Consider the following 27,996-nt stretch of genomic DNA (forward strand, 5'->3'; position numbering starts at 1 on the left):
ACTCCCTCTTCAATCACGTGTATCTTCTTCAACCTTGCTTAAGAGAGAGACTTTTTCATACAACAGCCTGTACCTGAGTCATAACCCATCTTTTTGAAAGGTGAACCTGAAATCTTTCACTCTTCACCCTTTCACAGATGTCTGTGTAACAATCTGCACTCAACAGTTTAAGCATGGACTTAACAAGGCTTTAGTGAAATGAAACACAGCAAAAGGCTGAAGGTCTTCATTTGCTGTACCTTCTTTCTTCCAGTTTTTCTGTTGTCTCTTTATCCCTGTCCTTGTTTCCTCCCATTGCCAGTACACTTAACCAGCCATTTTAAGGACTTTCTTTGGAAGCATTGGTCCAGAACAGCTCTGGGAGCTGTTCTCAAGGGGACAGCACTTGGTCTTGGTCTTCAAATAATGAATCGTAAATATAGTCTTTCTTAGGTCTATATATGTTTGTTTAGGCAGCATCTGTATAATCCTCCCAGGCTGCTTCTCCTTGCTCCCACCTCATGCATGCTTGCATTTATGACTCAGTTTTGTCAGTGCTCTTGCCCTTTTCGCTTTTTCCCCCCCAGCTATTGGAGCATACCATTCTTGAAACTGGAGGAGGCAATCCTTGTAAGCTCACTATCTCTTCTGGATCATTCTCTTCAGGACTGTATTCCATGAGTCTTCCAAGCAGATTCCTGAAGAGGCCAAAGTTTGCTCTCCCAAAGTCCTGCACTGTTGATTCTACTTTTTGCTTTGTTTCTCTCCTTTCAGGCTCACAGACACCATCTAGCCACAGACAGGGCTCTTCCCAGCCTTTACATCTGCAATCATCTCTTGTTTTCAAGGACTATGTGCAGCAGAGCACCTCTCTTCATTGACGCGTCAGGATGCTGGGAGCAGCAGACCCCTGAAACATCCTTGAGTGTTCACACTTGGATGTCTTGTCCCTACAGCGGGTATGGTCCAAGTCCAAGTCCCCCATGTGGTTGTCAAAAGAAGGCATCATCTGTTTTGTCTACCGCTTCTTCCCACTTAAACTATTTGTAACAGATAACCACTCCGTTGCCCATACACTGGTCTGTCCACTACTCATAAGCTCTTCCCATCTCATCATCTGTACCAAGACAGAGCTCCTGGCATTCCCGCTGCTCCCAAACTTGGAAGGTCTCACAGGAACTCCTCCTGTTCACCACTAAAGCCCGTAATTCCTCAGCAGCCAGGCCACTCACAGCAGCATGCTGGTTGTATGACCTGTTGCAACAACTCCCTGTGACCTCAAATGAGATCACAGCCCTGAACAACACAAAGATCTCCAGTTTCTTTTGGTTGTAGCCCAAGTGTGGACACTTCAGAGAGGTGCCCATTTGTGCCCACTTCCAGAAAAGCATATGAGAGCCTTCTTCAAACTCCTAGCTAACAGCAGTGGATGCATGGGATGGATCACTTGACCTTTGTTCTCAAGGTCTCAATATAAAAATTTTTTTGTCCCTATACAGTTTATCAGAGTTTTATAAATGTACATTTTCACATCTTTGGTACACTCCAGTTTTTTTCTGCCACTAATGCTCTAAACAATTTTTATTCTGCATTTCCTTCCCTTGTTTCACAGTGATAAAATTTAACAAAATGGTTTTAATTAAAATGAATTCAGATGTAAAAAGGGATGGGGTAGATGAACAGAACAAATCAGTCTTCAAATTTCTCCTTTTGAAGGGGCTTTATTATTCACAGAGAAGTCAAAGTTTTCTTAGATGAAAGTACAACACCTTTCTCATAAATGAATATGAAGCAAAGTAGGGTTCCTTGAAAGGATGCAACCACCTGTTACACGTGCACAGTATTTCAATGAGTTCCCTTGCAGTGCTTTCTGTATACTGAACTTAATTCTCATCTTCTGTGGAAACTGGAGGACATAGCTACTGCATAAAGAAAAAGTCATTAGTTTTAATTTTTCCCACATTCAAGACAGCTAAATTAGTGTTCAGGATCAAGAGGAACAAAGGACAATTTATATCATTGCCTTCCCAAGATAGTGTCTGTTCTGTCTGAGTTACCTAGCTAATATTCACCTCCCACAAACACTTAAGGTAGCATGTAACACGTGGCATTTTGAGATAAATTTGTATTACTTACTGCCTACCTTATACTATTTCTTTTTGAATGCATTTCTTGTGGTACATCTTGGGCAGCTGACCTAGCAGTAAGGAAAGTGATTTTAAGATTATCTAGACTGCAGCCATGATCATTAACTGCTATTAGACCCCTGGATGTACATGTCTTTGCTGTCCTGCCCCAGTGTCCACAAGGGGATTAAAGGAAGAGGGAAGGGTCCTGACAGACACTTTGGAGAGCAGGGTACTCCAGAGCCATGAAGAGAGACAGGCTGACTGCGTGCTCTTGCAGTGGCCTTGTATGGATTCTGAGCTATGGTATCAAGCCTATAATGAAGCTCAAGTATTCTGGAGAGAGGTGAAGAAGAACAGGCTTATAACGACATATAGCCTGTAACAAGAAAGCATATGGGAGACATCCTAGGCAGTTTAGCAGCCCACATCAGTACATAATCATGCTTGCCACTCTCTGCTTAATGTCTGCGATGGCCACACTATGGACAGTGGCAACAGGAGGGTCATCAAATAGCAACACGGGCTCAGTCTTTGCACCTTTCCTCTCTCCCAGGTGTTCAACAAGGCACTTCCTCTCAGTTGTTTCAGTCATGCAGAATACAGTTAGCACTTCTGAACCAGAGCAAGTCCTCCTCAAGAATCTCAAGACCCCCAGCTCTCACCTTTTTCACCTCCTAAAGCCACATTTCACTCTCTTGTAACACCTGCCGCAAGGAATTCACTGCCCCCAGTACTACCCAGGAGTTCACAAGGCTCTCAGCACACATGGTATTAGGGGATAAACATGGCTCTCAAGGGAATGGGAGGATACCAGATTACACCCTGCAAGGCCCTAGTTAGAAACAGATGGCTATCTGCCAGAACCACCACGAGGAAGCACTTAATTGCAGGATCACAAATGTTCCCAGACCCGAGGTACCTGCAATCTTGTTACTAATGTACCTGCAGCTGAGGCAGGCTTTGGAGAAAAAGAATCCCAAACTTGCTTGTCTGCTGTAAAAGGGCAAATTCTGATGTAAATATGCAGAAAGGGAACCAACATGTTGCTTAAAGACAGCCACATTTCCAGATATTAGGACAAAACCCAGGATACCTCTCACTGTACTCTCATCACACAGCTAATGAGCTAGAACTAGTTCTGAGTTCACAGATGCCATCCTGATCCAGCTGAGCAAACAAGGAAGCTCAGCCTTAAGTTCTGTCTCTTCAGACCTGCTATGACGGCCATACACTGTGCCAAACATCCACTAGCTTTTTGATCTGCCTCAGGCTACAATGACTTCAGGAACTCAGAAACATTGCTCCAACAAGGGAGTGACTTCAAGCTTGCCACACAGATCATCTGCAAGTCACACAGCTACACCAGTTATCAAGAGAACACATTCTGACTTCAGACCAGGAAGTCCAGACTATTGGGCAAGGAGGTCTGTGGTCCTAGCAAGCTGCTTCCAAGGTGGCAGCCACCAGGAGACACAGGCTAGTGCAGCAAGAGCAAGGAATAAGGGATAACTCTTCTACCATACCAATCCTCTGATAACATCTGCTTCTCCTTCTTGATCTGTGTGACGACCCTTTATCTCTTGCACACTTGTCAAGCTGAGGCACTTGCAAATATTGCAGCAAGGCACCTCACTTACATGAGCTCTTCATCACCTCAGCACATATTTGCAGCCCTGTTGCACTGCAATCCATAACAAACAAGAATCCTAAGTCCAAAGTAAGCACTGTCAAGCTTATAAGCAACAGCACCTAGGAGTTTTTTTGTAGTAAAAAAATTATGCTAAACTCCACTGAGAAGAGATGATTAACACACACAAGTTAACCTTTAAGGTCCCAGGACAAACCATTAGTATCTCCTCCGAAGTCAGAAATGATGAGATAGGGGCCAGATCTCCACAGTTGCACAAGTGATCTTTCCACACAGAATTTACATTTCCAGGAAAAAGCCCCGTAACTTTACACCTTTTGCATACACAACCTTGGGTCTGGAATGCAGAGGCAGGAAAATAAGGAGTACTTAGTATCTTATGTCACTGCTTCCACTTCTCCCGAAGTGAGAATTAGTGCACCATATGCATGCTACAGAAATCAACAGCACAAAAGGAAGTAAAGCTATGAACCAGGAACATTCTGCAAATACAAAATCCATTTCTGAACAGTAACTGATTCTTACCTCTCCTATTTTATTCTCTTCCATTCTGACCACTCCTGGGATACTTTCCAAGTAGCCTTCCAGTGTGTCATATCCTAGGTGCCTGAAGGGAATCAACTCATTGGTCAGGGATCTGTATTCACTCTGAAGTTCTGACAAACGTATGCCGTTTTTAAAGGCATGAAGAACAGCTCGCAAGGCTTTTGCAACAAGTTCTGGCTCCTGCATCTTCACTTACACCCCTGTCTCCAAAAGAAAAAAAGGGAAAAAAAAAATTTTACATACACAGGCTAAAATCACTGGCTTTTACAATTCAAGCTCCCTTCCCCAACAAGCCAGAATGCAGCAACTCAGTGGCTCTGGAAACTGTGATACTTCTGGGTAGGCCCATAGGGCCATGGTAGTGCAAGGCAAGCATACTGTGGTAGGGAATACACACACCATGACATTGTCAAAAAGTGCTGACACAGGAGTGCAGCAGCCATCATGCACAGGTTGGCTCTGCCAGACAATCACAAGAGGCCACAGGTACAGAAAAGGAATGGGTACTGCTAAGCAATTGATGCACCAGAGACAAGTACTGGATACTGTACCTGGGACAGGGCAATTCTGGATGTGTGCATAACTGGGGAAAGAGAGACACTCTGGAAAGTGGTCTGGGGGTCCTGCCAATGGCAAGCTGAACATTAATCAGCAGCACCCTGGCATCCAGGAGGGTCACCCATTCCCTGGGGTGCATCAGGCACTGCATCACAGCCAGGCAAGGGAGGGGATTGTCCTGCTCTGCTCTGCACTGGGGCGGCCTCAACTCAAGTGCTGACAGCAGTTTTGGGTACCACAGTATAAGCAAAACGTTAAACTGTTGGAGAGTGTCCCAAGGGGGGCAAGAAACATGGTGAAGGGCCGTGAGGGGGACCCATATGAGGGGTGGCTGAAATCACTTGGTCTGTTCAGCCTAGAGAAGTCTGAGGAGAGACCACATTGCAGTCTACAACTTCCTTGTGAGGGTAAGAGGAGCAGCAAACACTGATATCTACACTCTTGTGACCAGTGACAGGACCCGAGGTAATGGCCAAAGTGGTGTCAGAGAAGGTTTGGGCTGGATAGCAGGAGAAGGTTCTTCACCCAGAGGGTGACTGAGCACTAGAACAGGCTCCTGACAGAAGTGGTCACAACATCAGATCTGACAGAGTTCACATGGTGTAATTTGTTTAGTTTCCTGCACAGGGTGAGGAGTTGGATTTTGATGATCCTGTGGGTCATTTTATCCAATTCAGGATATTTTGTGATTTGATGACACCTTAATACCTGAAGGGCTAAAACTTCCTCTGAGAGAGGGCACAACCACCACCCCCTGTAACAGCACCCCACACTCAGTGGTGTGGGGTGTCCCTCTAGAGAGGTGCCCCTGAGCCAGCAGCTGCACCAATGCCCATGTCTCAACTCCACCATGGAAACAGCATGCACCTGGAGCATGCAACGTCTTACCCACAAGCACACAATGCCTCGGCTCCACAGAATCTTCAGAGAGAAAACATAATGTAAGTCCCCACGCATGTGATCCTCTGACATAGGGATTTTGTTCTGGCCTTCTGTTTTTTCAGCCTGTGTTGCTCATGTCTGGTAGGGCCATGGGATGCCCAGAGCCGGCCCCAGGGATATGCACTGCATGACCATCTCACTGGGCTCTGCCCGGGCATGGAGCCTTCTCAGCCTGGATTGAGGGACAGACCTCGATCCATGTTCGGGGGACGTGACACAGTGCTTACTGAGGCCTGCTTGGCGGCCACCTAACACAGTTCCACAGCCCTCAAGCATGTCCCAGCTCTGTGATGCCTCCTGCCTGCTTTCCAAACAGCTTTTTCTACAGCCACCAAAGCGGAAGGCCTGAACCTGCCTTTTATCTTTGTGCAATGCATTTCATTCACATCTATAGATTCGTTCCATCAGCTCTCAAGAAAGACTGCTTTAGCTACCTCAGGCTTATGTTTTTACCACTACAAATGTCTCATTCATATACCTCTAGCAATACACATATTTAGTGTATCTAAGTACAAATCTACTGATTCTTTCCTTCATACACACAACTCTAATTATCTACATACCCCATGCATGTGCTGCATATAAATCTATTGATATCCGAGTATTTCCTGGTACAAGGAAGCAGGAGCTGCGACACTGAACAAAATGGCATCTCCCTCCACAAAATGGTGGCAGAAACCTTCCAGCGAGGACTCCGGCCCAGGAAGTCTGGGCAGCGTGGGAGGCGGTTTCAAGGCCATAGCCAGCACTACCTAAAGCCCTCCCAGCCCCCCAACTCACAGGCCTGCACACACTTGGGGCTTCTCCAGGAGCATCCAGCTACACCCATGGGACACCGGAGAGCGCAGAAACAAGTGCTGCAGGGCAGGCTCTGTGCTCCCAGGTGAGCATCCTCCTCCTAGGTGCTCACTCACTGCAGGGACACTCCTGCCACAGGAACCTCCCTACCATGGCCGTGGACCAAAACCGCACAGAGCTCTCAAACAACCAGCAACCACCCTGCTTTCAAAGTGTGTGCTGCACGCAGTGTCCAGTCCAACACTGAGCACAGCACACTGGTGCACTTCAAACACCTCATCCTCACGCCCCAGCAGCTAATGTGCGACATGAGCAGAGCCAGTGCTTTGGGAGAAGGTCACCTTGCGCTCCTCAAGATGCTCCAGCTCTAGGCACAGCACCAGAGTGCCCCTCCTCCAGTACACCAAGGTGAGCGACTGCTGCCCGCGTACCTGCATGAGGCTCTCTCAAATCTGCAGTGCTGACACAAGGGGCCCCGTGAAAGGCTGGTTTGCACTGCACTCTGCAGAACAGACTCTCTCATCACCGGTTCCCTTCCTGGGGAAGTCACTCTGGGCAACAACACACCATGTCCAAAAGAAAGAGAAATGCCAAACCTCAGCACATTTCAGGCGTCACCACACACACTTCAGGCTCTCCCTTTCTGCACCCAACTTCACAACAGTCCAGCTCCAGGGCCAGACAAGGAGGCACAGCACCAAGTCCTTTTCTGCACCCTTCCTTGAACAGTTTTCACTTTATATACACTCAGCACTTCACTAACCCAACTGTACCTCTTGCTCTGTACACTTATATTCACACAGGTACATCCATGTCCCTGCAACCGTACAGACAGCACAGCCAGTACATGTCTTCATGCACACATGACTCCCTAACCCTGCAATTTCTGGCCTTGCTGCTCCAGTGGGTTTCCCTGACTGATTCTTCAACAATTCCTCAGCAACAGCTGCCCTCACAGCTGCCCTCTGCTCAACAACTACAGTGTCTGTAGTGTAGTAAGTACTGCCCAGGAGGAGTAGCACACACTGAACCTGCACATTGCCACACAGCAATGGGCAAATCTACACTGGGCACTTGCATCCTTCTCTCATCCTTTCAGAGACTTTGCAGCTGGTGCACTGAGCTTCAAAGAATCAGAAGATGTGATTGCCACCTGCCAGAAGAAAAAAGACACACGAGGTTCATATCTTCTTTGGACCCACTCAGTTTCAAATGACATCATGTGCCATTGAAATCTGTAAGTGATGTAAAGTCCTGATCATACAAAATCCCCAAACACTCAAGCATTGAGAACTACAGCAAAAAATGCAGTTCTGTCTACAACTGTGTTTCAAGCCACATTCATTTCAGAGACATGGAAAAGCTGATGAGAAAATGTCTGGGGCCTTTTTGTCTACTGTCTCTTTTAAGTAATAGACACATATTCTTATTCAGCTAACATAGCTCTTGAAAGTTCTCTTGAGTTTATCTTCCTGTTCAGGTAAAATTAACAGTATATGCACTACAACCAAGGAGTGATGAAGAAAATTCAAAAAAAAACTGGAATGGCAGTTAAAAAGTTGATTCAAAAAAAAAAAAAAAACTTTCACTAAGAGACTGAGAATCACGGGGAAATGACATCATGTCAATATCAGACATGTTATTTGTATACAAACACAACAGCCAAATTATAACAGAAATAGCAAACAGCACATTATAAAGTCTATCTCGCTAAACTACATTGTGAAGAGTATCACGAGGACAAGTTAAACGAGGTGACAGGTACTAGGGTACAAAGGTTAAACCGAATCCAGTCTCAGCCCACACCTTACAATCTTCCCATTCCTATTGTCAGCAACTACACAGACTTGCAAGGCAGTAATGCTGACAACACAAATACATTAACAAAAACCTACACAGCTCACAGTAGCTTCCGAAGCTTTTTAAAAATTGTTTTTGAGTTAAGCTGCTTTAACATTAGGTCATTCAGCAGCTATGACATTTTCCCGGCAGTTCACTGCCTGCAGACGGCAGGGCACTTCACTGGAAACAGAGCCCGAGCCGCCTCATCTTCACTAAGTGGGTGCACATCGCTCAAACCACCTCTGCCAGCACCTGAACCGAAACTTCCAAACGCCCAGAACGGACGATCCGCGCCGCGGATCATTAGCCGGGCTAAGGAAAAGAGGAAATGCGAACAGCTCTCCCACAGGGAGGGGTGCACTCCCTGGCAGCCTCGCTTTCCGCAGACTACAAACACTTCCCTGGGGAACTCGTATCCCCGAAGGCAGAAAGCATCCCCTATCCCGCTGAAGACGGGACCGTCACCGCGCAGACACGGAGGAGGAACGGCCTCCCGCTGGCTGGCAGCGCCGTGCCTCTGCTGGCAGCCTGCCTTTCCCCTCAGACCGCGAGAACTTACGCCCGGCGGGGCTCCAGTCCTTCCTTTCCACTTTCTCCACCCGGGGCTCTCAGGCGAAGCCTCTTCGGGCCGCCGCCGCCGGCCGGGCCGCAGCCACCGCCTCCCTGCGCGGGGCCGGGAAATGAGGGGCAGCTCGGCGGCTCCGCGCCACCGCCCGACCGGCCCGGCCGCCCCGCCCCGCCCCGCGCGGCTCGGCCGCCACCTCCCCCCGCCCGGCGGCCCCGGGCGCCTGCGCAGCACCGAGCCGAGCCGAGCCGGGCCGGGCCCGGCCGCGCCACGTCTGCGCCCGGCCGCCTCAGTCCTGTGACAAGGCAGCAGCCAAAGTCGCCTTCCAAAGGGAGCGGCCGAGGAATAACAGCTCCCTCTGAGCGTCAGAGTCACTTCTACAGAGAATCAAAGAATGTTAAGGGGTTAGGAAGGACCTTAATGATCATCTAGTCCTGAGCCTCTCTGCCACGGGCCAGACACCTTCCACTTGAACAAGTTGCTCAAGGCCTTATCCAGCCTGGCCGTGAACACTGCCAGGGTTGGGGCTTCCACAGCCTCCCTGGGCAGTCTGTCCCAGTGTCTCACTACCTTCACAGCAAAAAACTTCCTCTCACTATCCAACCTAAATTTCCTCTCTTTCAGTGAGTACCTGATTGTCCTTGTCCTGCCAGTACAGTTCCTGACAGTGCCTTTTTGGCTTCCCTATACAGCCCTTCAGGTACTGGTTGCAATGAGATTTCCACACAACTTCGTCTTCTCCGGGTTGGCCGGCTCCCAACAGTCCGAGCCTGTCTTCATAGGGAAAGTGCTCCAGTCCTTTCAGCAACTTTGTGGACCTCCTCTGGACTTTTCCAATAGTTCCATGTCTTTCTTTTGTTGGGGGCACCAGGACTCCATGCAGTACTCCTGCAGATCCAGAGCACCAAAACCTACTGAATTTAGTTCTGCAGCTGGAGCTCTCTCTAGTCACCTTGTACTAAAACCACTCCACAGGTGCATGTTCCATCAAGGAGGTGTTGGTGGGTGCCTGCCTGCTCTGGCATAGGGTTGCAGCCCTTCTCAGGAGAGCTGTGCTTGCCCAGCCCATATCCAGGTTGCTGCCAATCTCCGGATGGTGTGCATCTGCATAGGCACCTTGGGACTATTTCCTTCTTGAAAGCTGTAGACCCACAGCTTCAAGCTTTCATTGTGCTTTCCAGCATTCCAAGCACATAGTTGATTTGTTCCCCACGCAAGCAGTTAGTACTGATGGAGAGCCCCTCAGCATCCTGTATCAACAGACCCTGCCACCTTTGCATGTTGCCCACAATAGCATTCCTCTGTCTGTACACGGTCAGTTCTGAGAGCCAGACTGGAAGCAGCATCAGGCCAAGCTGTGTGGCCACCGAACAGCGGACATCTGCCAAAGCCAGAGGTTGGTCCCACAGAGGGGCATATGCTAGGACAGAGGTGGAGCTGCTGAACCTCAGAGGGTTCAGCAAGGGGTCTTCAAGGGGCTCTCACCTTCTGCTATGACTCCTACAGCCTCCAGAGACTGCTTGCCCCAGAGTCCAGTATCCTCTGACAAAGCATTTTTACAAAATCCACATGGAGGATCCAAGTTTAATAGAAAGTTTACTCATCTGAGGCTATTTTAATTTACAAGGTTTTCCATTTAGTAGGGCAATATGGCAGTTACAGTAAACATGCGCATTAATTTTTGCAGACTGTAGCATTTCCAGTATATTGCAGAATCATGACACAGTTGTGAATCTCCTAAGCAGCCTCTAGAATATGCATATTGTTACAACACTGTCTTTAACTGTTAGGAGGGGATATATGTGCTGCAACCAGCTTAGAGCTGAAGCACTCTCTTTAAAGGTTCTTTGTTCATAGCTTTTTGACATTTTTGTACTTAATTGTGCTAATTCTAGCTGTCACAGCTAAAAAAAATAAAACAAGGCTGTAGGACAAGAGAAGTTTGTACAGAGTAAGCTTCACAGCCTGCAGCCAAGGCCTTGTAAACAGTACCTACACCACTGCCCACAACACCATCCTTGGCCTTGAAAAGCAGGTCTTACATTTTTTTTTTTTTTACTTTTCCTTCTCTTGGTCTAATGTGGTCATAATTTTATAAAGAGAATTGTTAGACACACTTTATTCTATGTCAAATGAGATATTTGCAGCACTAACACAATGATGTAGGGAGAGAAATAGGGGCAAGGTGTGAAGGCCTTGAGAAGCAAGAAGCATAAAGAAGTAGAGAAATGAAATGTGACGAGATGGTGTCAGAGAAACTGCAGGAAAACCAGAAATTCTTCAACAACACGTTTTCAGGGTTAGAGAATCAAGGCATTACTTTATTTTGCCCAGGATGTTTTTCTGACCAGGATGTGCACCAGAAATTATTTCATCCACACATGTCTGGATTGTGCAGTGAAAATCATTCAATCACACATGGTTTTTACCAGACTTTTCACATATTTATACATTAGACCCCAAAGAAATTAACTGGTCTTAAATTACATAATTCTTAGAATTAAATTTCCTATTGGCTATTGATCACCATTGATGCTAATTGCATCTTCATTCTTCATTTCTCTTAACAATCTTTTCCCAGCCCAGGTGTCTCCAACTGCACACTAGAAGTGGTAATGTTCATTAATGTTTGTTAATGGTCGTTAATAGTTATGGTTTACCTCCTGTGTATCTTCTGGCTACTAGGAATCCATAGATGTTAAGATCATAGAGACATGCCTGGGGAACAGGATCTTTTGAACAGAAACTTCAATTCCCTTCCTCCTGGGCAAAGGCAAACAAATCCCTGACCAAAGTTACATTAAAAAATTTAAAAGTGGTATAATTTCCAGCAACTGCACAAAGGTTTAAGGCAGGGTTTGGTTTGAAAAGGCTGCTGTTGGCCCTCTGCTTGAGCAGGTGAATGGACATGTTCACCCAGGGCACAGTTTCCTGCAAAATCCCTGTGTCAGAGGATCATGTGCCTAGGCATAATGAGGAAAAGACTTGAAGAGTCTCCTCCAAAAGTCTACATGTTCTTTATAGTTAGGTCATTTTTGAAGATAAAACACAGGAGACTCAGCATGCCATCAAGTCTATCCTATTACTGCAAGGCCCATTAGGACCATAACTCCTGAGAAAAGGCAAGTGTGTCATTAAGATCATTGGGGCGATGCAGAGCTTTTCAGCCATCATTGTGGTGCATGCGGCTGTTACGGTCTGGTTAGATGCAGAACTGCTCAGAGAGGTAAAAGAGCTGCATGGCAGACTACTATGGTGTACACAGGGCAAGGTCACACCAAGCCACATTCTTTTATTTGAGGTTGAGCTTCATGTTCACATGCCCATCCTCTTCCTGTCCATCTTCTGAGGTGATTTTCAGGCAAATGATAGTCTCAGATTTCTGAAGGTCTATTCCTACCCATTCATGGAAACACATACTAAAGGACTCTACCCTGGCCACATAATGAACAGGGCTGGTCAGTGTAGATGTGCATTGGCATTGGCTGGTCACAGCTGGAACTGCTTCTGGATGTTTTGAGTACCCCTTTGGAACATGGAGGAAGAAGAAGCGATTCTTTGCCTCCATGGGGTCATATTGCATATGTGCTGTGTACCTGTTTGAGTTCAACCACACACAAAAATCCCTGCTCAAGCTCTCACACTGCTGGGTTGCTGTTTTTATCAGTGCTGACTGTGCAGCAGACACACTATCTGATTTGTAAGCAGAGCTCCTGGAGTAGGAGAGCTCTCCCTCAGAAGGAGAGACCCTCCTTGTAGTGGCTCTGGGTTGAGCCAGCCCAGCAAAGGTGCTGGGTGTGCAGCGGAAGAGGAGGGGGAAGGATGAGCTGGAGGGCACTGCTGGAGGAGTTGCCTGGCTTCTAGTGTCATCATCCATTGCCTGTTTTCCTAGGCTGTGTGTGTCACCCTGGGACACTTGAGAAGATCCCTGGAACAAGCTGTTGCTGCTTAGCAATCTCTTGCTTTTGTTGTTTTACTGCTTTAATTGCCCTGTCTTGATTGTGAGAAAAGATCCTTTTTGGAGCTGCTGACTGCTAAATTTCAGAGGTGCTGGTGAAATCCCTGAGTTTCTCTTGCCCTGCTCCTGTGCAAAATGGCCATCCCTGACATTCCTTGGGGGCCACGGCTAGCAAGGTAGCAGTGCTGCTCATGAAGGGCTGCTTTTCAGACCATGCTACCAATTACAGGCAGAGCTGAGGTTTGCAGAGTATCAAGTGTGCAGTTTTGCAGAGTGAAGGCTGTGTCTTTCACCTGAAGGTTACCTGAGATGTAATAACTGAGATGTAATAACCTCTTGTGGCATCTTCCAGGTGCGTGGCAGTTCAGGGACTATACAGAGAGATGGTCTCTTTATGTGCTGCAGTGTGGTGGTGGAGATTGTGGTTTGTGAATACCTGGGTGCAAGCCACAGTGCTGTAGCACAGAGACCCACAACTGGTCTGTGGGTCTGTACCCCAGGATGGAGACAGATGACCCTTTACCTTTCTGGATGCTGTCATAGCTACCCTGGCAGGTGATGTGTGTGTTGAGGGTGATGGTTGTCTGCAGGTGGCTGCTCTTTCCCTCTTGCCTGACTTCTGTGTTGCAGCATCAGTGTTTGTGCCCCTTCTCGGCGTACTCGGAGCCAGGAGCCAGCTGACTGTGTTTGGGTGAACTGAGATGGGGGCTGGAGCTGCAGTTCTGCTGGGTTAGCGGTGCATGCTGCTATGCTGCTTTTGAGCCCCATTTGAGCTTCTCTAATCCGGGTGGCTTAGTCAGCTGCTGCCCCATCATTTCTTTCTGTGTTGTTTTCAGCTGCTCTGGGCTGTCAGCTGATGGTGCTGAGAAAGTGTTTGCTGTTGCTCATTGTGGCTGTGCTAAGTCCACCGGAGCTGTGATTGTGGTGGTAATCCTCTGCAGGGGGAGGACTGCAGCCCAGGATGGGTTGGAAGTCAGCCTGGCGTTGAATGGAAACGGCAGTGGTGTGCCGCTTCCACGGTGGCGTAGCTGTCAAGTGGCCTAGAGCAGCACAACAGCTTAATCCTGCTGTGGTGCGTGCTCTTTCTGGAAGATCCACAGAAAGCAGCCACGTCCTGCCCCACTCACCTGCATGATTCTCATGTGCCTTGGGGTGTGGGTGCTAGAGGGGGAGAGGAGGATGTGCTTGGGGCACTCATGAGAGCAGCAACCAGCCCCAGATTTTGTGCCTGAGAGCAAAGTGTTCTGTTGACAGCTTATAACCTTCCTGCTGCTTCTCCCCAAAGGGCCCTTTGCTGTGGCTGTGCTTTCCTGGATGTGCTTTTTGGACAGGTCCCCAGATGGTGCTGATGGAGTGGGCAGGTGCTCTAGGAGGAAGAGGCAGCCTTGGGGCTGCAGTGTGGATCTGGTGGCTCTTTGCTTGGAGCCAGGGCTCTTCCTAGAGTCAGGAGACACTCCTTGTGTGCAGACTGTGGCTGTAGCAGTGCTGTTTGGACTTGTCCAGACAGCAACTTGGAGAAGTGGGGAGGTGGGTGATGATGGCAGTAGATGCAGTGGTGGTGAAGCCAAAGTGAGCATGAGGAGATAGGTGCCAGGAATAGGGAGGAAGCTAGAAGAACTGGCAGCAGCTGTGTGAGGAGTGGAAACATGGAGGTAGGGGCTGGGGAAGAGATGTTCTGAGTGCAGCAGGTGAGGGAGTGAGGCCAGTGTCCCAGCTGGAGCAGGGAGACTCAAGATGGGCCTCAGTGTGTGCACCACAGCTCTGAATGACATTAGAGTGCACTGAGCTAACCCCTTTTGTGGTCCTGAGCAAGCAGGGTGGAGCTGCAGTGGAGAAACCTGTCACCAGCTCTGTGCTCTGTTTTGGTGAAGATACTATTCTATAGTGGTCAGAAGGACTAAGCCATCCAGCTGTCCAGGATAAATTTCTTCGGCAGTTCCTTGATGCCACACCCCTGATCTTGGGTGGAGGTGTGATGCTGGTATTGCCGGCTAACCTGGCCCCTTGCCTCAGCTACCATGTGGCTGGCTGCTCCCTTCCTCTAGCCCTTCGGCTTGGCTGAGGGTCACTACAGGGACCTCTCCTTTCACTGACCCTGGCCAAACAGGCACCCAGAGAGGTCCTCGTTGAGTTGGAGAGGTGAACAAGAAAGAGGATGGCTCTCTACCTGTGGTTTCCATGCTACTGTTTATTCCTTCCCCGAAAAGAGTGAAAAACAGGTGATACACTACAACAAGCAAGGAATGAGCGGGAGCACAGGAGTAAGGGATAACACAAGCTTATAAAGGGGAGCTGACTCTGGGGAGGAGCTGGCAAGTAGGGTGGAGCATGAGGAGGGACATAATTATCATCCAACCAGTAGGGTAGGAGATGGGAGGAGAGTGTATATAAACTGCCAATGGGATAAGTAGAATAACATAATTGACATCAAAGCTTCTAGATAAAAAAAGCATGGCAAACCTGCAAAAAAAAACCAGACAAGCTGCAGGGGCAGGGTTTGGAGGATAGACAGAGAAGGGTCTGGAAATAGGGGAAGTTATAAGGATGATTGACAGGAAAAAAAGGTTGTACAGAACTTAAGGTTAAACCATTCCTACAGACAAAGTGGGGCACATGGAACAAACCATTTCCAACCTGGGAAAACACAATAATGAATTAATCAATTAAAGGCAAACATCACACTACCACAGTTCCTTCCACCTCAGGTCCCCCTTAAGCCATCCAGACTGGGACCTAGTCTTCAGTCCATGCAGACTGCCCTACCAAATTCGCTGTGCTCATGCACGCAGGGCCTGGCCCTTGGGCTCTCCAGGGCTTTGCTCTCCACCTACATTGAAGACAAGACACCTGGTGTCTGTCTGGGGTTGTGCCATTACAGTGCACCACCATGCCCCCATGCAGAGTGCTGTGGGGCTGGCCTTTAGCCATGCTGGGCCATGAATTTCAGGCTCTCACTTGACAGGACAGTTGTCACACTGTTTCCTGAGAGGTGGTAGAACTTTGCCATCAAGGCTGCCCAACTCTCAACACCCCTGGAGCAGTGCTTGGCTTTGTTCTCCACTGCTGAATGCTGTGGCTTGGCCCCCATGCTGTCAAATGTCATGGCCTCCCCCCTGTCTGTGTGAAACATTGTTCCCCCATGTCTTGGTTTAACCCCATCTATCCACCAAGCACCATATACAGCCATACACCCACTGCCCCACCAGTGGGACTGGGGAGAGAACTGGAACAGCAAAACCTAGAAGACTCTTGGTTTGAGATAAAGACAGTATAATATGGAAAACAAACCCAAATTTAAAAACCATATAAGCAAACAAACCCCAAATAATTAATACACCACTTCCCATAGGCAGGCAGTTCTTCAGTCATCTCTAGGTACCCTCTCCCACCTCATGGTGACTTGGGGACACAAATGCCATCACTCCAAATGTCTCTTTCTTCCTCCTGCTTGCATCCAAATTTAAATAATGAGCATGATGCCAAATGGTCTGGAATATCCCTTTGGCCAGTTCAATCTCCCATGTACCTCCAACTTCCTCCCTAGTGTGGTAGTACAAAAAGCAGAAAAGGTCATGCCTCGGTGTAAGCCCTGCTCAAGAATAACTAAAACATCTCTGTATTATCAATCCTGTGTGCAGCACAAACCCAAAACACAGCCCCTTTCCAGACACTGTGAAAAAAACTCACTCTATCCCAGTAGAAACCAGCACACCCTGGCTCACCTCAAGCCAAGCCACTGAGGCTGGCTGGCAGGCCATGTCTTGGGCTGCCCTGTGTCCCTTTGCAGGCAAATTTCAGAGAGCAAAACTCCTCCTGCCAACTTTCCCTCCACATGCGCCTGGGGTCCCTGTGCCGGGCCACTCCCAGGACACAGCTTGCTGTGCTTCTCCAGCACGTGCCTGTTCCTGGGGGGAATAGGACCTGCAGAGCAGCACCCCACACCTTTCTGCTGCTCCTCCCAGCAATGCTGCCTGCTGCTTCATCGGCTGACCACCTCACTGCCCGGCGAGACCCAGCAAGACCTGCTGGCAACACAGTCCTTAGCAACACTGGGAGAGCAGTCTTAGAAACCTGTGCCCTCAGTAGCGCATCATTTGTTTTCTTCCCCAAACTGATTATAATTTCAGAGGAGGATTACTTAAAGAAAGATGGAACAAAAGTTTTAAAATCCACAAACCAAATAGTTAAAGCATAAACAACTTTGCATAACTACAGCACACTGTTTCTCTTAAGATAATTTTTAAACCACAGCAATAACACATCCAGTTTCCTGAAAGCCTTTCCAAAGTCGGGGCAGGTTCTGCTATCCTCAGTCAGAAAGCAAGAGGGCAGCAACCTCCAGTTTAACAGTGAGTTAACTAGCCAGGGAAATAATGAAGTGGCCCGTGCCCATCAGTAAATGTCCGCGTTTGTGTTAAAAAGGAATTGCCAGAACTGAAGTCCCTGTTTTAGTAGCATGGTACTTTCTTGACACTGCTTCATTTTTGTGCCAACACTCATAAAACTTGTCACACACCTTAGAAGGATATTTATAATTAACAGAAACTCAAGCAGCTCCCTCTAACAGGCACTGTTAAAACTGAGATCTTGGACAGGTTTTAGCAGGATGCAGGTTAAAGTTTATGACCAGAACTGCTGACACACACAAACTTTAAAAGATTGAAAAAAAAATCCTCAAAATACTCACATGTAACCCAAAGAAGCCTGAAAAAGGTGTTAAATGTTTCTAGAGGAGAACAAATTTGACAAGCTAGTGTAGACAACAGTAATACAAGAGTGACAACAGGTCCTGTGGCTGGAATGGCTGATGAGGAATTAGGAGGAGGAGGTCAAAGACTGGAGCAGGGGTCAAAGACTGGGAAACTGAAGTTGGAGAGTTGCAGAAGAAAAATGTGCCACCCAGTCCACTGAAGCAGTCTCCTTTCCTGTCACAGTTCCGATGGAGTGTCTTCAGTTCTGGGTATCATTTCCACACCTTTGTTGAAGATATGCTGAGACTCTGTCAGATGGTGATCTCAGCTGTCCTGACCTTTTTTTGGACTGGATATGCTGGGGGTTGCCTGTGGGGACTGTGCATTATGATATTGAGAGTCAATCATAGAAGATTTGCTATCAGCTCTGCTCTATGTTTTGCTAGGAAGGCTGTTGCATCAGAGGACACCAAGCTATTCCCATGTGCCAGAAAAAGATGGGAGCAGGACATTCAATGCAAGGCTGTATAATGGCCATATGACTGGATTAATTTGTTTCCACTTAGGCAGTTTGAAGTAGGTTGGCACGATCGACATGTCCTTGCTGCTGGGAATGTTTTGTGCCTTCTAAGCTGCTTGTGCTTTGGAAATTGCAGGAGCGAAAGCTTCTTTGAGCCAGGAGATACCGACCTCAAAACAGTGTGCGAGTGGATTTGTGCACAACATCCCCAGAAATCCTGGACTGACAGCAGTCTTATAGTTATCTGGCACAGACTCGAGGGCACTAGTCCAGCAGAGGTGCCAGTGCTTGCCTGTTAGAGTGGCTGTGGTAAACGATCACTGATTAACATCAAAAGTTGGCTGAGGGAAGCCCCGAAAGTGACAGAGCTTTTCCCTTCCTCATTTTCTGGTGTGGAGTGAGGTGTTGTCTGTGTGCAATCTCACTATGTGTATTTTCTGATGCCTACCCTGCGCCTGTCTCTGCCCCCAATTACAAGGGCCCTGCATTAAGTCACCAGGCTTCTGGTCAGAGCAGTTGTCTCTGCAGACTCTGTGCCTCATCTGTGCCGGCTGTTCTACCTCTCTAACCTGCCTATAGCCATTGTATTGCTCTTGGTTTTCCAACCCCTCTCTCTTTGTGATTTCCTAGTAGACTTTTAGGCTGTATTTCTTGGTTTCTAGAACTTGAAAGCCAGGTCCTGGATAGACCAATATAGTTTGGTGGCAGCTATAAGAGAAGTCTGGGCAAATTGTGAGGGACAGAGATTTGTTCAGGAGTGAATGCTGAGCCTTATTAGTTGATGAGAGACAAGGTTTTACCCATTTGTATTACTCATGTCAAGGCTGCTTGCCTGTAGGCGGACACCTGCACAGGCTAACTAACTAACTGCTCTGTCTGCATGGATTTATTCTCAAGATGCCAACGCTACCACTGCTGCGTGTTCCAGCATTTGGTTATTCAGCTCCAGCAGGAGGGGCCACAGGTCCTACTGATCACAGGTTCACAGCAAGAAAGCATCTAGTTTAGGGCCCAAAGCTGTCATCTGATTATCCATTTGATGTCCAAAATGATTCCATTAACCCTTAAGTTTAATTTCCATGTGACTTCATTATTTACCTAAAAGGTATTTTTTTTAGCTGTGCTTCAAAGAGTATTGTCTAACTGGTGGCTAAGTCCACACTGAAGTTACACTGGGATTTAACACTGTCCAGCCTATCTTTCCCATTGTCAGACACCAGTTCCCCTTGATGAGAAAATGGTATAGCCAGACTGCAAGGAACAACCCTGTATGGGCAGTTGTCAATTCCTCTTGCTATTCTCTCAGCCCAGAGGGCAGTGGTAAAATTAATTTCAGGTTTGGATGTTTTGTGTTTTTTTTCTTTTCTCTGAATGAAAGTCTGCTTCCTCTCTTTTCCCAGAACTGTAGCCCCAAACTGAATTTTTTCCATGTATGGATTTAAATGTAATTGTAGCTGCTTTAGAGCTTGTTGATTTGAAGTCCAGCAAGGAACGGTAAGGTTTTTCCAGAGGTTTCAGGACATAACCAAGGCCTCCCCAGTTCTGCAGTCAATTGTTGAACAGAGCAGGGGGATCCAATTTCTTATTGCCAGAAGCAAGGTTACTGCAGCAGGTATATCCCAAGTGCAGGTGTCCAGCTGAGTGACCCCTGCCCGCCCCCAGCCATGAAAGGCAGACATTAACCTCCAAGGAGGGGTGAGCTGTTCACCCACAGTGGGGCAGAGTTTCCACCTGGACCTGGCTCACTGGACAGCCCTTCCACTTGTCCCAGCTGAATCCCTCTAAGCCAAGGTCCATGAGGTCTGGTCTTGAGTTGTGCAGGCCAGGCCCACCACTGCTCACCTGAGCCAAGCACAAGGCTATGTGTGGGACTGAAAAACAGGTCATGTGTTTCTAGAGAAGGGCAACAGGGCTAAGAATTGTACAAAAATACATTGGAAAATCTGGATCATCATTAAAATAAGTCTGCGTGCATTAAAGTAAACGTGGTGCTATTACAGAGAGACTTAACCAATTACAGTGCTAACCATAGAAATAAGGATTCTAGAGGTGCTTCAATGTTGCAGGGATCAAACTTAGAATGTCATCTCACAAATGAAAACATTTGAAATCATACTGTTAAAACACAGCCACCCTTTCACAGGGCACGACCCAATCTCAAACAGCAAGGCTACAGAATTCCTATAAAAGCAGTGCCAGGTGAGATGAAGTATGCTTGTTTCTGCAAAAGTGTATTTCGCTATTTTTAAGCATAACTACTCCACAAGCATCCAGGGTAGAAGAGATGTTGTATTTGTTCACAGCAAATTCTAGTTACAGATCTCTAGAACTTGTAAATAATACTTAGAATACAATATTTCATATTAGTGCAAAATGTACAGTCAAACACAAAACACATTGCAAAATATACACAGAATTGTTCTAAGAACAGAACCCAAGGATGAACAGATATTTAAATATAAGAGAAAAGTCCATATTTTATAAATTACTTTTTTAAAAAATCTGTTAGTACACTAGGTATGTTTTTTGTATGCAAGTTACCACAATATAGTGATATGTCTCATTTGCAAGGCCGACACTGAGAAACAAGTTACATCATTAAAAGCTTGTTTTTGAGACCAATCCACAAGTAAATGTGTGATAACACATTACTGGTTTGAGGCACAGAGTGGGGAAACTGTTTTCAACCACTTTAATGCTTATACTTAGGCTGCTTTTTTTTTTTTCCCCTCTGAATTAGGCAAATGCACAAAGAATAAGCACTAGACAATAACTTGTCAGCTTACATTAGTTTATTGGGTCAGGATTATTTATTACTGCTGTATTAGAACATTCACAAGAAATGCTATGAGACACCTTAAGAATCTTGATAATAAAACAGCATTCATACAACTGTGTAAACTGGATTACTTTAATAACCAGAGGTGAAAAACAGTTACTTAAGCAATAGTTAAGTTATGATTTGAGAAGAATTAAGATGCCATCAGTTATTTTTAATTAGGAAAGATGCTGAAATCTATAGTGAATTACAAACTCTAATGCTTTGCATTCAAAGCAGAGATGTTGTCTTTCAATATTCAGAACTTGTAGCTTCAAGTACTGATTGCTGCTAGCTATACGTATCATTGCTAACTAAACTATCACAGGGATAACTTCCTTTGGGCATGTTGGAATGCTAGAGTTATACAGCTATTGCTATGCTACAGATCCCCAAATTTTGCTTTAAAATAGCAGTGAAGGCTTTATAAGCACCCAAGAATTACACAATAAATACTCAGTAATACTTCAAGCACCTCTTGCTACACAATTTGGCAAGGTAAGCAGCACTAAGACATGGATGCCATGGTGAGACATTTTGATTTGGGCATTCTTGATTTATGCCTGCCTGCCTTCAGAAAGCAAAAGAGCTTGTATGGCACACTGATGGTGAGAGAGGACTGTAAGTGCCAGACAGCCACCAGACTTACAACCTTTCTGCAGTCAAGTACAAGGGCAGGCTCTCTGCTCTTCAACCTGCAGTGATCTCTATGGGGATAAGTTCTGCCTTGTATGGCTGATGTTTATGTGGGGAGTTGCTGCCAGAGGTGTAACAGGGGATATGCACAATATAAATGAAGCCATATGTTCTGAAATTAGGTTGTCCCCTAAAAGAAATACTTGATCAGTGCAGAGTGACATGCTAAATGGGTATGCTGCCAGAAGAGCTCAGAGGGATAACTACACCAGTAACACTGCCCTATTAAAAAATACTTTGCTTTGGGATAGATCTTTAATATCTACAAATGTTTATTTCAAGACTTCAACTTTTTCAGCACTGATCTGCTATAAAACTGTCTCATAAATTATCTTCACAAAAAATAAAGTCACTCTTTCAGAAAACATGTTCAATATAACACAGTTGTATCAGTACAAATTCTGTCCTTTGAGTCCATGGTAGAGAAGCCATAACCCACACTGAAATCTCTCCAAAACAACATAACCAGGACTCTAAAACCAGAAGGCAACTATTTCATTAATTACCACAGTAAGCAGAAACAGTGCTTTCAAAAAACACAAAGAGTGCACCATTTCAGTGAACATGTATGGGTTTACAATCAATAGTCTCTGTCCTGTAAACATTGAAATTGCCACTCTAACTGCAGGTTAAGGTTAGTTATTTGCATTCATTTCAACACATATGATGCCTACACTGCTAAAAAAGAAACCACAACAAAACAAAACCATTAAATAGCAAAAGGAATGAAAGCTTTGCCTGGATGTCTCCTGAAACTTCTATGTGTCAAATCAGTAAGTGTTGACATTATAAATAAAATTTGAACATTTTATGCATTATAGAAGCAGTCTAGCAAAAGCTAAAACTTAGAATAGCAGCAAATTTGCTCAAAAACGCATACAAACGTCCAGTCAGTCAGCAATAAATACATTCTGCAATGTGAGAAGCCATCTCTATCCCCAAGCAGCCTTTCAAGGAGAACACAGTGTTAGACATGGATGGGGATCAGGAACACTGCAGCCAGAGAAACTCCTAAACAATTGTATTCTACAAACTTGTTCTCATTGTTATCTGAAAGTGCATCTTTGTATCTGTAGAATCATCCCCATATTTACAAAAGAAGTACAAACATTGCAATTTTGCCACACCCTAAGCCTATCTAACCTGTATTTTCTGTTAAGTGCAAAAAGTATAATGAAGTTATATGTACTCTGACGCATATAAGATCAAAGCCTGAAAATTAGGCAACTTTGTCCCTGGTGAATCCAAGGCAATTCAGTAGTTGCCATATTTTTGCTGCACAGCTGTTAGATGGCTAAAGTGGAAGCTGAAGTAGAAATTACAGAATAGTTCAAGCTAAACTCACAGAGCAGCATTCAGAGCAGGAACTCCATTCCGCCACTCTCCACACACATTCACCAGCACATGCTCATACCTTCATTACCAGTTTTGGTACAGAACTAGGTCCAAAAGGCAGGAGGGCAGCCTGGCAGAAAGAGGAAGATGTACAGTCACTTTGAAGATGGTAAGGAAGACTTATGGGGTGCAGACTGAAAAAGTATCTACTGCCAGTGCACAACTCCAATAAGCCCCCAGTACTGGTACTGGAATATGGACTGGAGACTATGCAAGACAGAGCATACCTACAGTCAGTACATTATTAAATACATATATAACCAAATCTGTTGTGTCTTCAATGTAAGCCCCTTTTAAGTATCACAACAGCTCCTCTTACCTTCTCCTCCCACAAAAAGAGGTTTGATTGGACAATGACATACATATGCCAACAGACTGCTACAGAATCACATGCATGAATAAATGCTGAGCAATTTGCAACAGCTGACATTCAGATAAAGTACATTATTTGCTCTAAAGACATGAAATCAGTACAATATTTGTAAGAGGGTAACTGCAAAGATTAACAACAATTGTCTGTAACAGTTTATTTAGTTTTGTTCCTTAGGTGAGTCTTGCAGTGACAGCTTCTTCCTAGTTTTTAAAATGCTACAATAGCCATTGCCACCAATTTTAGAAACACAGATACTTAACTAAAATCTAGAAACAGCATGCAGAGCTCCAACTGCATACATGCAGAAACTGTACTCTAAACACAGTTGTGCTTTCACTGTATTGCGATCATGTCTTGTTGGAAAGTACAAGTCATGTACTGTCTCATGTCCAAAGATCCAGAAGTGAGTGCTATCAAAATGCTGTAACAGGGCAAAAGCTGTATAATTAGGCACTGTGGAAGGAAGTACAATAAGGCATTTTCTTAAAGGGTGTGTGCACATGTATGTAAACACATGTGTGTACACATATATAAACAAAAGGTTTTGGCAAAATAACCCTTTCATCTAAAAATCAATGCAGTGAAAACACCAGCAATTTAAACTGTACAAATCAAGGGTAAAAGCCATGAGGAAAAAAGCAGCAAATTTTCTGAAGTAGCACCCATATCCCAGGGATGAGCTTTTGAATTTTGGTTCTACTAATTAAAGGCAGAGGCAATGCATTTATCCATGAAAATATATTTTAACCAACTGATCACCTACACTAATCTGCAACACTGTGGTATTTGAAAGGAACTAGAGTTTTCAGGACTCTTCTTTCCCCAGTGCTGGCAATGCCTAAGTAGGACACTAGTAAAAGGTCAGGAGAGGGTACCTCAGCAGGAGAGATGCTAGTTGTGCTGTTTGTGCCTGACATGGTTTATAGGCAAGGTAAAAAGGCATTGGAGAGAGGATGAAAGAGTGTGCTCAGGATAGCAAATATCCTACATCTCTTCACTGTCCACAGTTACAGCTCCTGGTCCTACGTCACTGATGTTACTTAACACTTGTCTTGACAGAACTGAGCCTCTTCCCCAACACTTTTGTTGCTGCATTATTTAAAGTACTTGGCCATGTGACCACTAGGCTCTCACACAATACTACTCAAACAGTCAGTATGAAGAATCATTATCTGCCCATTGTCACATAAATTATACTGCATTTTTATGTTCAGTGAAAAGGCTAAGTCTAAACGTTTAATATTAACTGCAAAGAGTTATCCCTTCCCTTCATGCAGGCCTTGCATACCATGGAAGAAAATCCTAGGCCTTCTCAGACACCATATTAAATGAAAATGTGAGAAAAAAATACACACACACATACATATATTCTTGATATAATGGCCTTTACAGAATCTGAAACTAGAACATCTTAATAGAGGGTTTAATTAGTGGGTTTCTCCTTTTAAAAGCTTTACAGGGCGTTTCCTATCTCAATTGAATCTATTTTGTCATCAAAACACATTAAGCATCATCTTTTGATGCACAGAGGCCTTATATACTAAGTGTTTTTCCTAAACTATGTTTTCATTCCCGTGTGGCACTCATCTGCTCAAATACATAGCAGTTGGTTTTTGGGAAAAAAAGAAAAAGGAACAAAACTCAAAGTCTTCTTGCCCTCCACCAGGATGCCCTCTGGAAGCTGGGAAGAGATTACACTCATAATTCAGAGTCACTTTGCTAACATGAGGCTATCCCAAAACAGGCTTTTACAGAGTTCCAGGGATGGGAAATATCCACAAAGAGTAAGCCACAACAAGGGGTCCTCTATTAAAATACTGTGACCTGGGAGTTCCGTGTTATTTCAGACAACAGATACAGAGCAAAAGGAGAGACAAACAGGTTCTTACCAAGCCAAGAACTTGAAACACTGTCAGCTACATGATGCAGGATTATATATACCTGGAGAAATAGTAAGACAGCCTTATTTATTTGGGCTGCAGAAGACAGTCAGTACCAGAAATCTTAAAATTTATGCATGTTTTCTGTTATAAAAAGCCCAGGTTCCACTACTGAGTCAGCAACTGGAAAGCAGACCACACATTCATTCTGCTATTGCAAGGATACAAAGCAGCTTCTCTCTCTCTTTCTTGTCAATTATGAAGCAGCAGCCTGTTCCAGACTTCCTCTCTAATTTGTGAGCTTCATTTGGAGAGTGCACATCCTGAAATACAATACTTGATCCTCCCTACCTGTAATGCTGGTACCAGGATGCCAGAAGACGTCCAGCTGACCCCTCATGCCCAGGTTCTAAAGAAGACAACCCTGTCTTTGATGATCAGGAAGACAAGGCTTTTAGCTCTATCCAAACTATTTCCTTCATAGCATGAATCCAGTTTTCATGTTCAATGAAAGTGAAGTTGTAGTCCACACTGTGGGACCGGAAGAACATCCCCAAATTTAAATTAGGAATTTAAACAATTAAGAAAATGTTTCACTGAAAGCAGGAGTAACTTCTCCAACTGCGTCTCTTCCAGAAAACTGAGAAGGAATCACCAGATTGAAAGGAGAAGGTTCAGGCATCTGCCATTTTTCCATAGCTGTTTTGTCTCTCTTTATAGCTTTAGCTGCATCATTCTATTACTACAGATGACATTCACACCCTCATTGCACCATGACTAAAAAGCACAAAGCACATGTATTGGTCAGCTGTTGCTGAAGCCGTCACAGTGCTAGGAGTACAGACTCATCAACAAGACCCAGGAAGAACTGCCTCAGTAACTGGTTCCATCACAAAACAGCTTTTGCATATTTCAAAGTTACACTTAAGTCCCCCAAAGCGCTAGAGATGTTTTTCTAGACACACTGGCAAGAGAAATGCTCCTAAGGCTAACACTCAAGTGATAAATTCATGCCACCCACAGTTGAAATAGTTATTACTGTGCAACAGAGGACAAGTAAGCACACCATATGGCTAAGATGGCTCTAGCCAACATGGCTTAAGCAGCTCCAAGCAGCAGATGCAGAGAAGTGGTAAAATCTTGCAGGCCTCAACTCCCACCCACAAGTGGCTCACAGAGCCCTTTGTGTATGATGTTGACCCAAAAGTGAAAGGTTCAGTTCCTGGGAAACTATGGTGAGATGAGACAGCAGAGATGAGTGAAGAAGAACATGACTATAGCCATGGACAGCAGATCTGGATGGTGTATGGCAGGACCAGCACAGCTGCTCCAGCACAAACCTGTAAAAGTACTGGATCGCCACAGCTTCAGCAGATGGGTAAACACAGAGAGGTGGTCTGGGCCTCACAGGAACTGACGGAGAAACAGCCTCTGAAGAGCACACACTCATCCAAGTGAGAAAAGACAGTCACTGTGTCCCTGGGCACACACCTAGTAACACCCACAAAGACTTGAGAAGACTAACAAGGTAAGTGAATTTTCATTATGACTCTTACAATCCCAGTTATTTGAAGCCTAGATGCTAAGGCTCCTCAGTAAAGCTATGCTGTACATCAGTTTAGCTCTAACAGATGACCGTGCTTACTTAATTGAACACTAAGTGGTACTTCTTTTAATCTAATTAATGATGATTCTTGAGCTTGCTGTTATGTAACAATCCAAATTCATGAAAATGAAACAACACGAGTAGCGTCAAGACAAAAGAGTCTGGTGTCAAAGATAATGGTTTCAGTGGTAAAAAAGAATGGGTATAACATACTACTGCCTTGGCTATTCCTGTTCCTTTTTTATTTTGAGAGTTGTAGCTGATGAAATTCAAATGTCTTTTAAAACTGGTTTTGGCTGAATAATGAGAAACTAAGCTACAGTTGAAAAATTGCTCTACAGGCTGTTTCCCCTTCATTCATGCTGTCCAAATACTGTTGAAGTAAATGCTCCGAAATATTTTGATTCAACTGTTCTAGCACTTTCTTTTTTCCCAGTACATTGAGATCCTTTTACAAAAATAACCTCTCTTGTGTTTTGTGTTTTTCTCTTTACACTTGTACTGTTTCAGCTGTGCTATTTGGACTGACCTAAGGAGCTCTCAGCAGCTCATGTTTTTTCCTTTTTTTTTTTGGTTAGGATGTCATTGTGAGCGTTTTCAGTAATAGAACAAATAAAAATATCTATGGAATGATTTTCTTTAAGAATGAACTGGGAGGATGGAAGGATTTTTTTGTGAAGGCAAATGCAGAAATCTCAGCGTCTTGGAATCTGTGTTTGGCTGCAAAACAGCTTACAGAAGAGCAACCCCAAGTAAACATTTCAGATGAGACAAGTGGTACATAATAGTTATTTGTGACAATGAGGTACTATCTTTGAAAGACAAAGAAGAACCCAGTACTATCAAAATGTAATGAAAGGCATGCTCATAGGCAACACTCTTCACAACTTGTCTGCGCTCGGTTTTACTGGACCAGGGTGGTATCTACCATAGGCATGAACACAGGTCTCCCCTTTGCGTCCTCCTTCAGAGACTGACGTGCTGTCCACTTTCATCTCTTTCAGGCTTCCAGTTTTTTTCTGCTTCTGCTTGGATTTTTTCAACATATGGAC

The 27,996-nt window shown here is 45.2% G+C and overlaps 2 protein-coding genes across 16 annotated transcripts in view; both read right to left on the bottom strand.

Moving 5' to 3' along the window:
- Positions 1-9,183, bottom strand: part of TDRD7 (tudor domain containing 7) — a 46,340-nt gene extending 37,157 nt beyond the window's left edge. For 2 of the 8 annotated variants that reach the window (XM_077790512.2, XM_021537123.3), the window contains exons 1-2: positions 9,002-9,183; positions 4,282-4,502 (exon numbers count right to left, since the gene is read on the bottom strand). In XM_077790512.2, the coding sequence (XP_077646638.1) occupies positions 4,282-4,488 (207 nt within the window). In that variant the 5' untranslated portion in view covers positions 4,489-4,502; positions 9,002-9,183. Of the gene's footprint in view, positions 1-4,281; positions 4,507-4,853; positions 5,665-5,748; positions 8,978-9,001 lie in introns of those variants that run through there. The other 6 variants (XM_085566470.1, XM_085566473.1, XM_085566472.1 and 3 more) reach the window with 6 other exon arrangements.
- An 11,264-nt stretch (positions 9,184-20,447) lies between these two features.
- The window catches only part of DGKQ (diacylglycerol kinase theta), an 82,597-nt gene continuing 75,048 nt past the window's right edge, over positions 20,448-27,996 (bottom strand). For 5 of the 8 annotated variants that reach the window (XM_031507459.3, XM_085566476.1, XM_085566475.1 and 2 more), the window contains one exon: positions 20,448-27,996. In XM_031507459.3, coding sequence (XP_031363319.2) covers positions 27,826-27,996 — 171 coding nt within the window. In that variant the 3' untranslated portion in view covers positions 20,448-27,825. The other 3 variants (XM_031507460.3, XR_014951212.1, XM_077790071.2) reach the window with 3 other exon arrangements.

The sequence above is a fragment of the Lonchura striata genome, chromosome Z (genome assembly GCF_050655825.1).
Source record: "Lonchura striata isolate lonStrDom1 chromosome Z, ASM5065582v1, whole genome shotgun sequence".
Classification (NCBI taxonomy): Eukaryota; Metazoa; Chordata; class Aves; order Passeriformes; family Estrildidae; genus Lonchura; species Lonchura striata.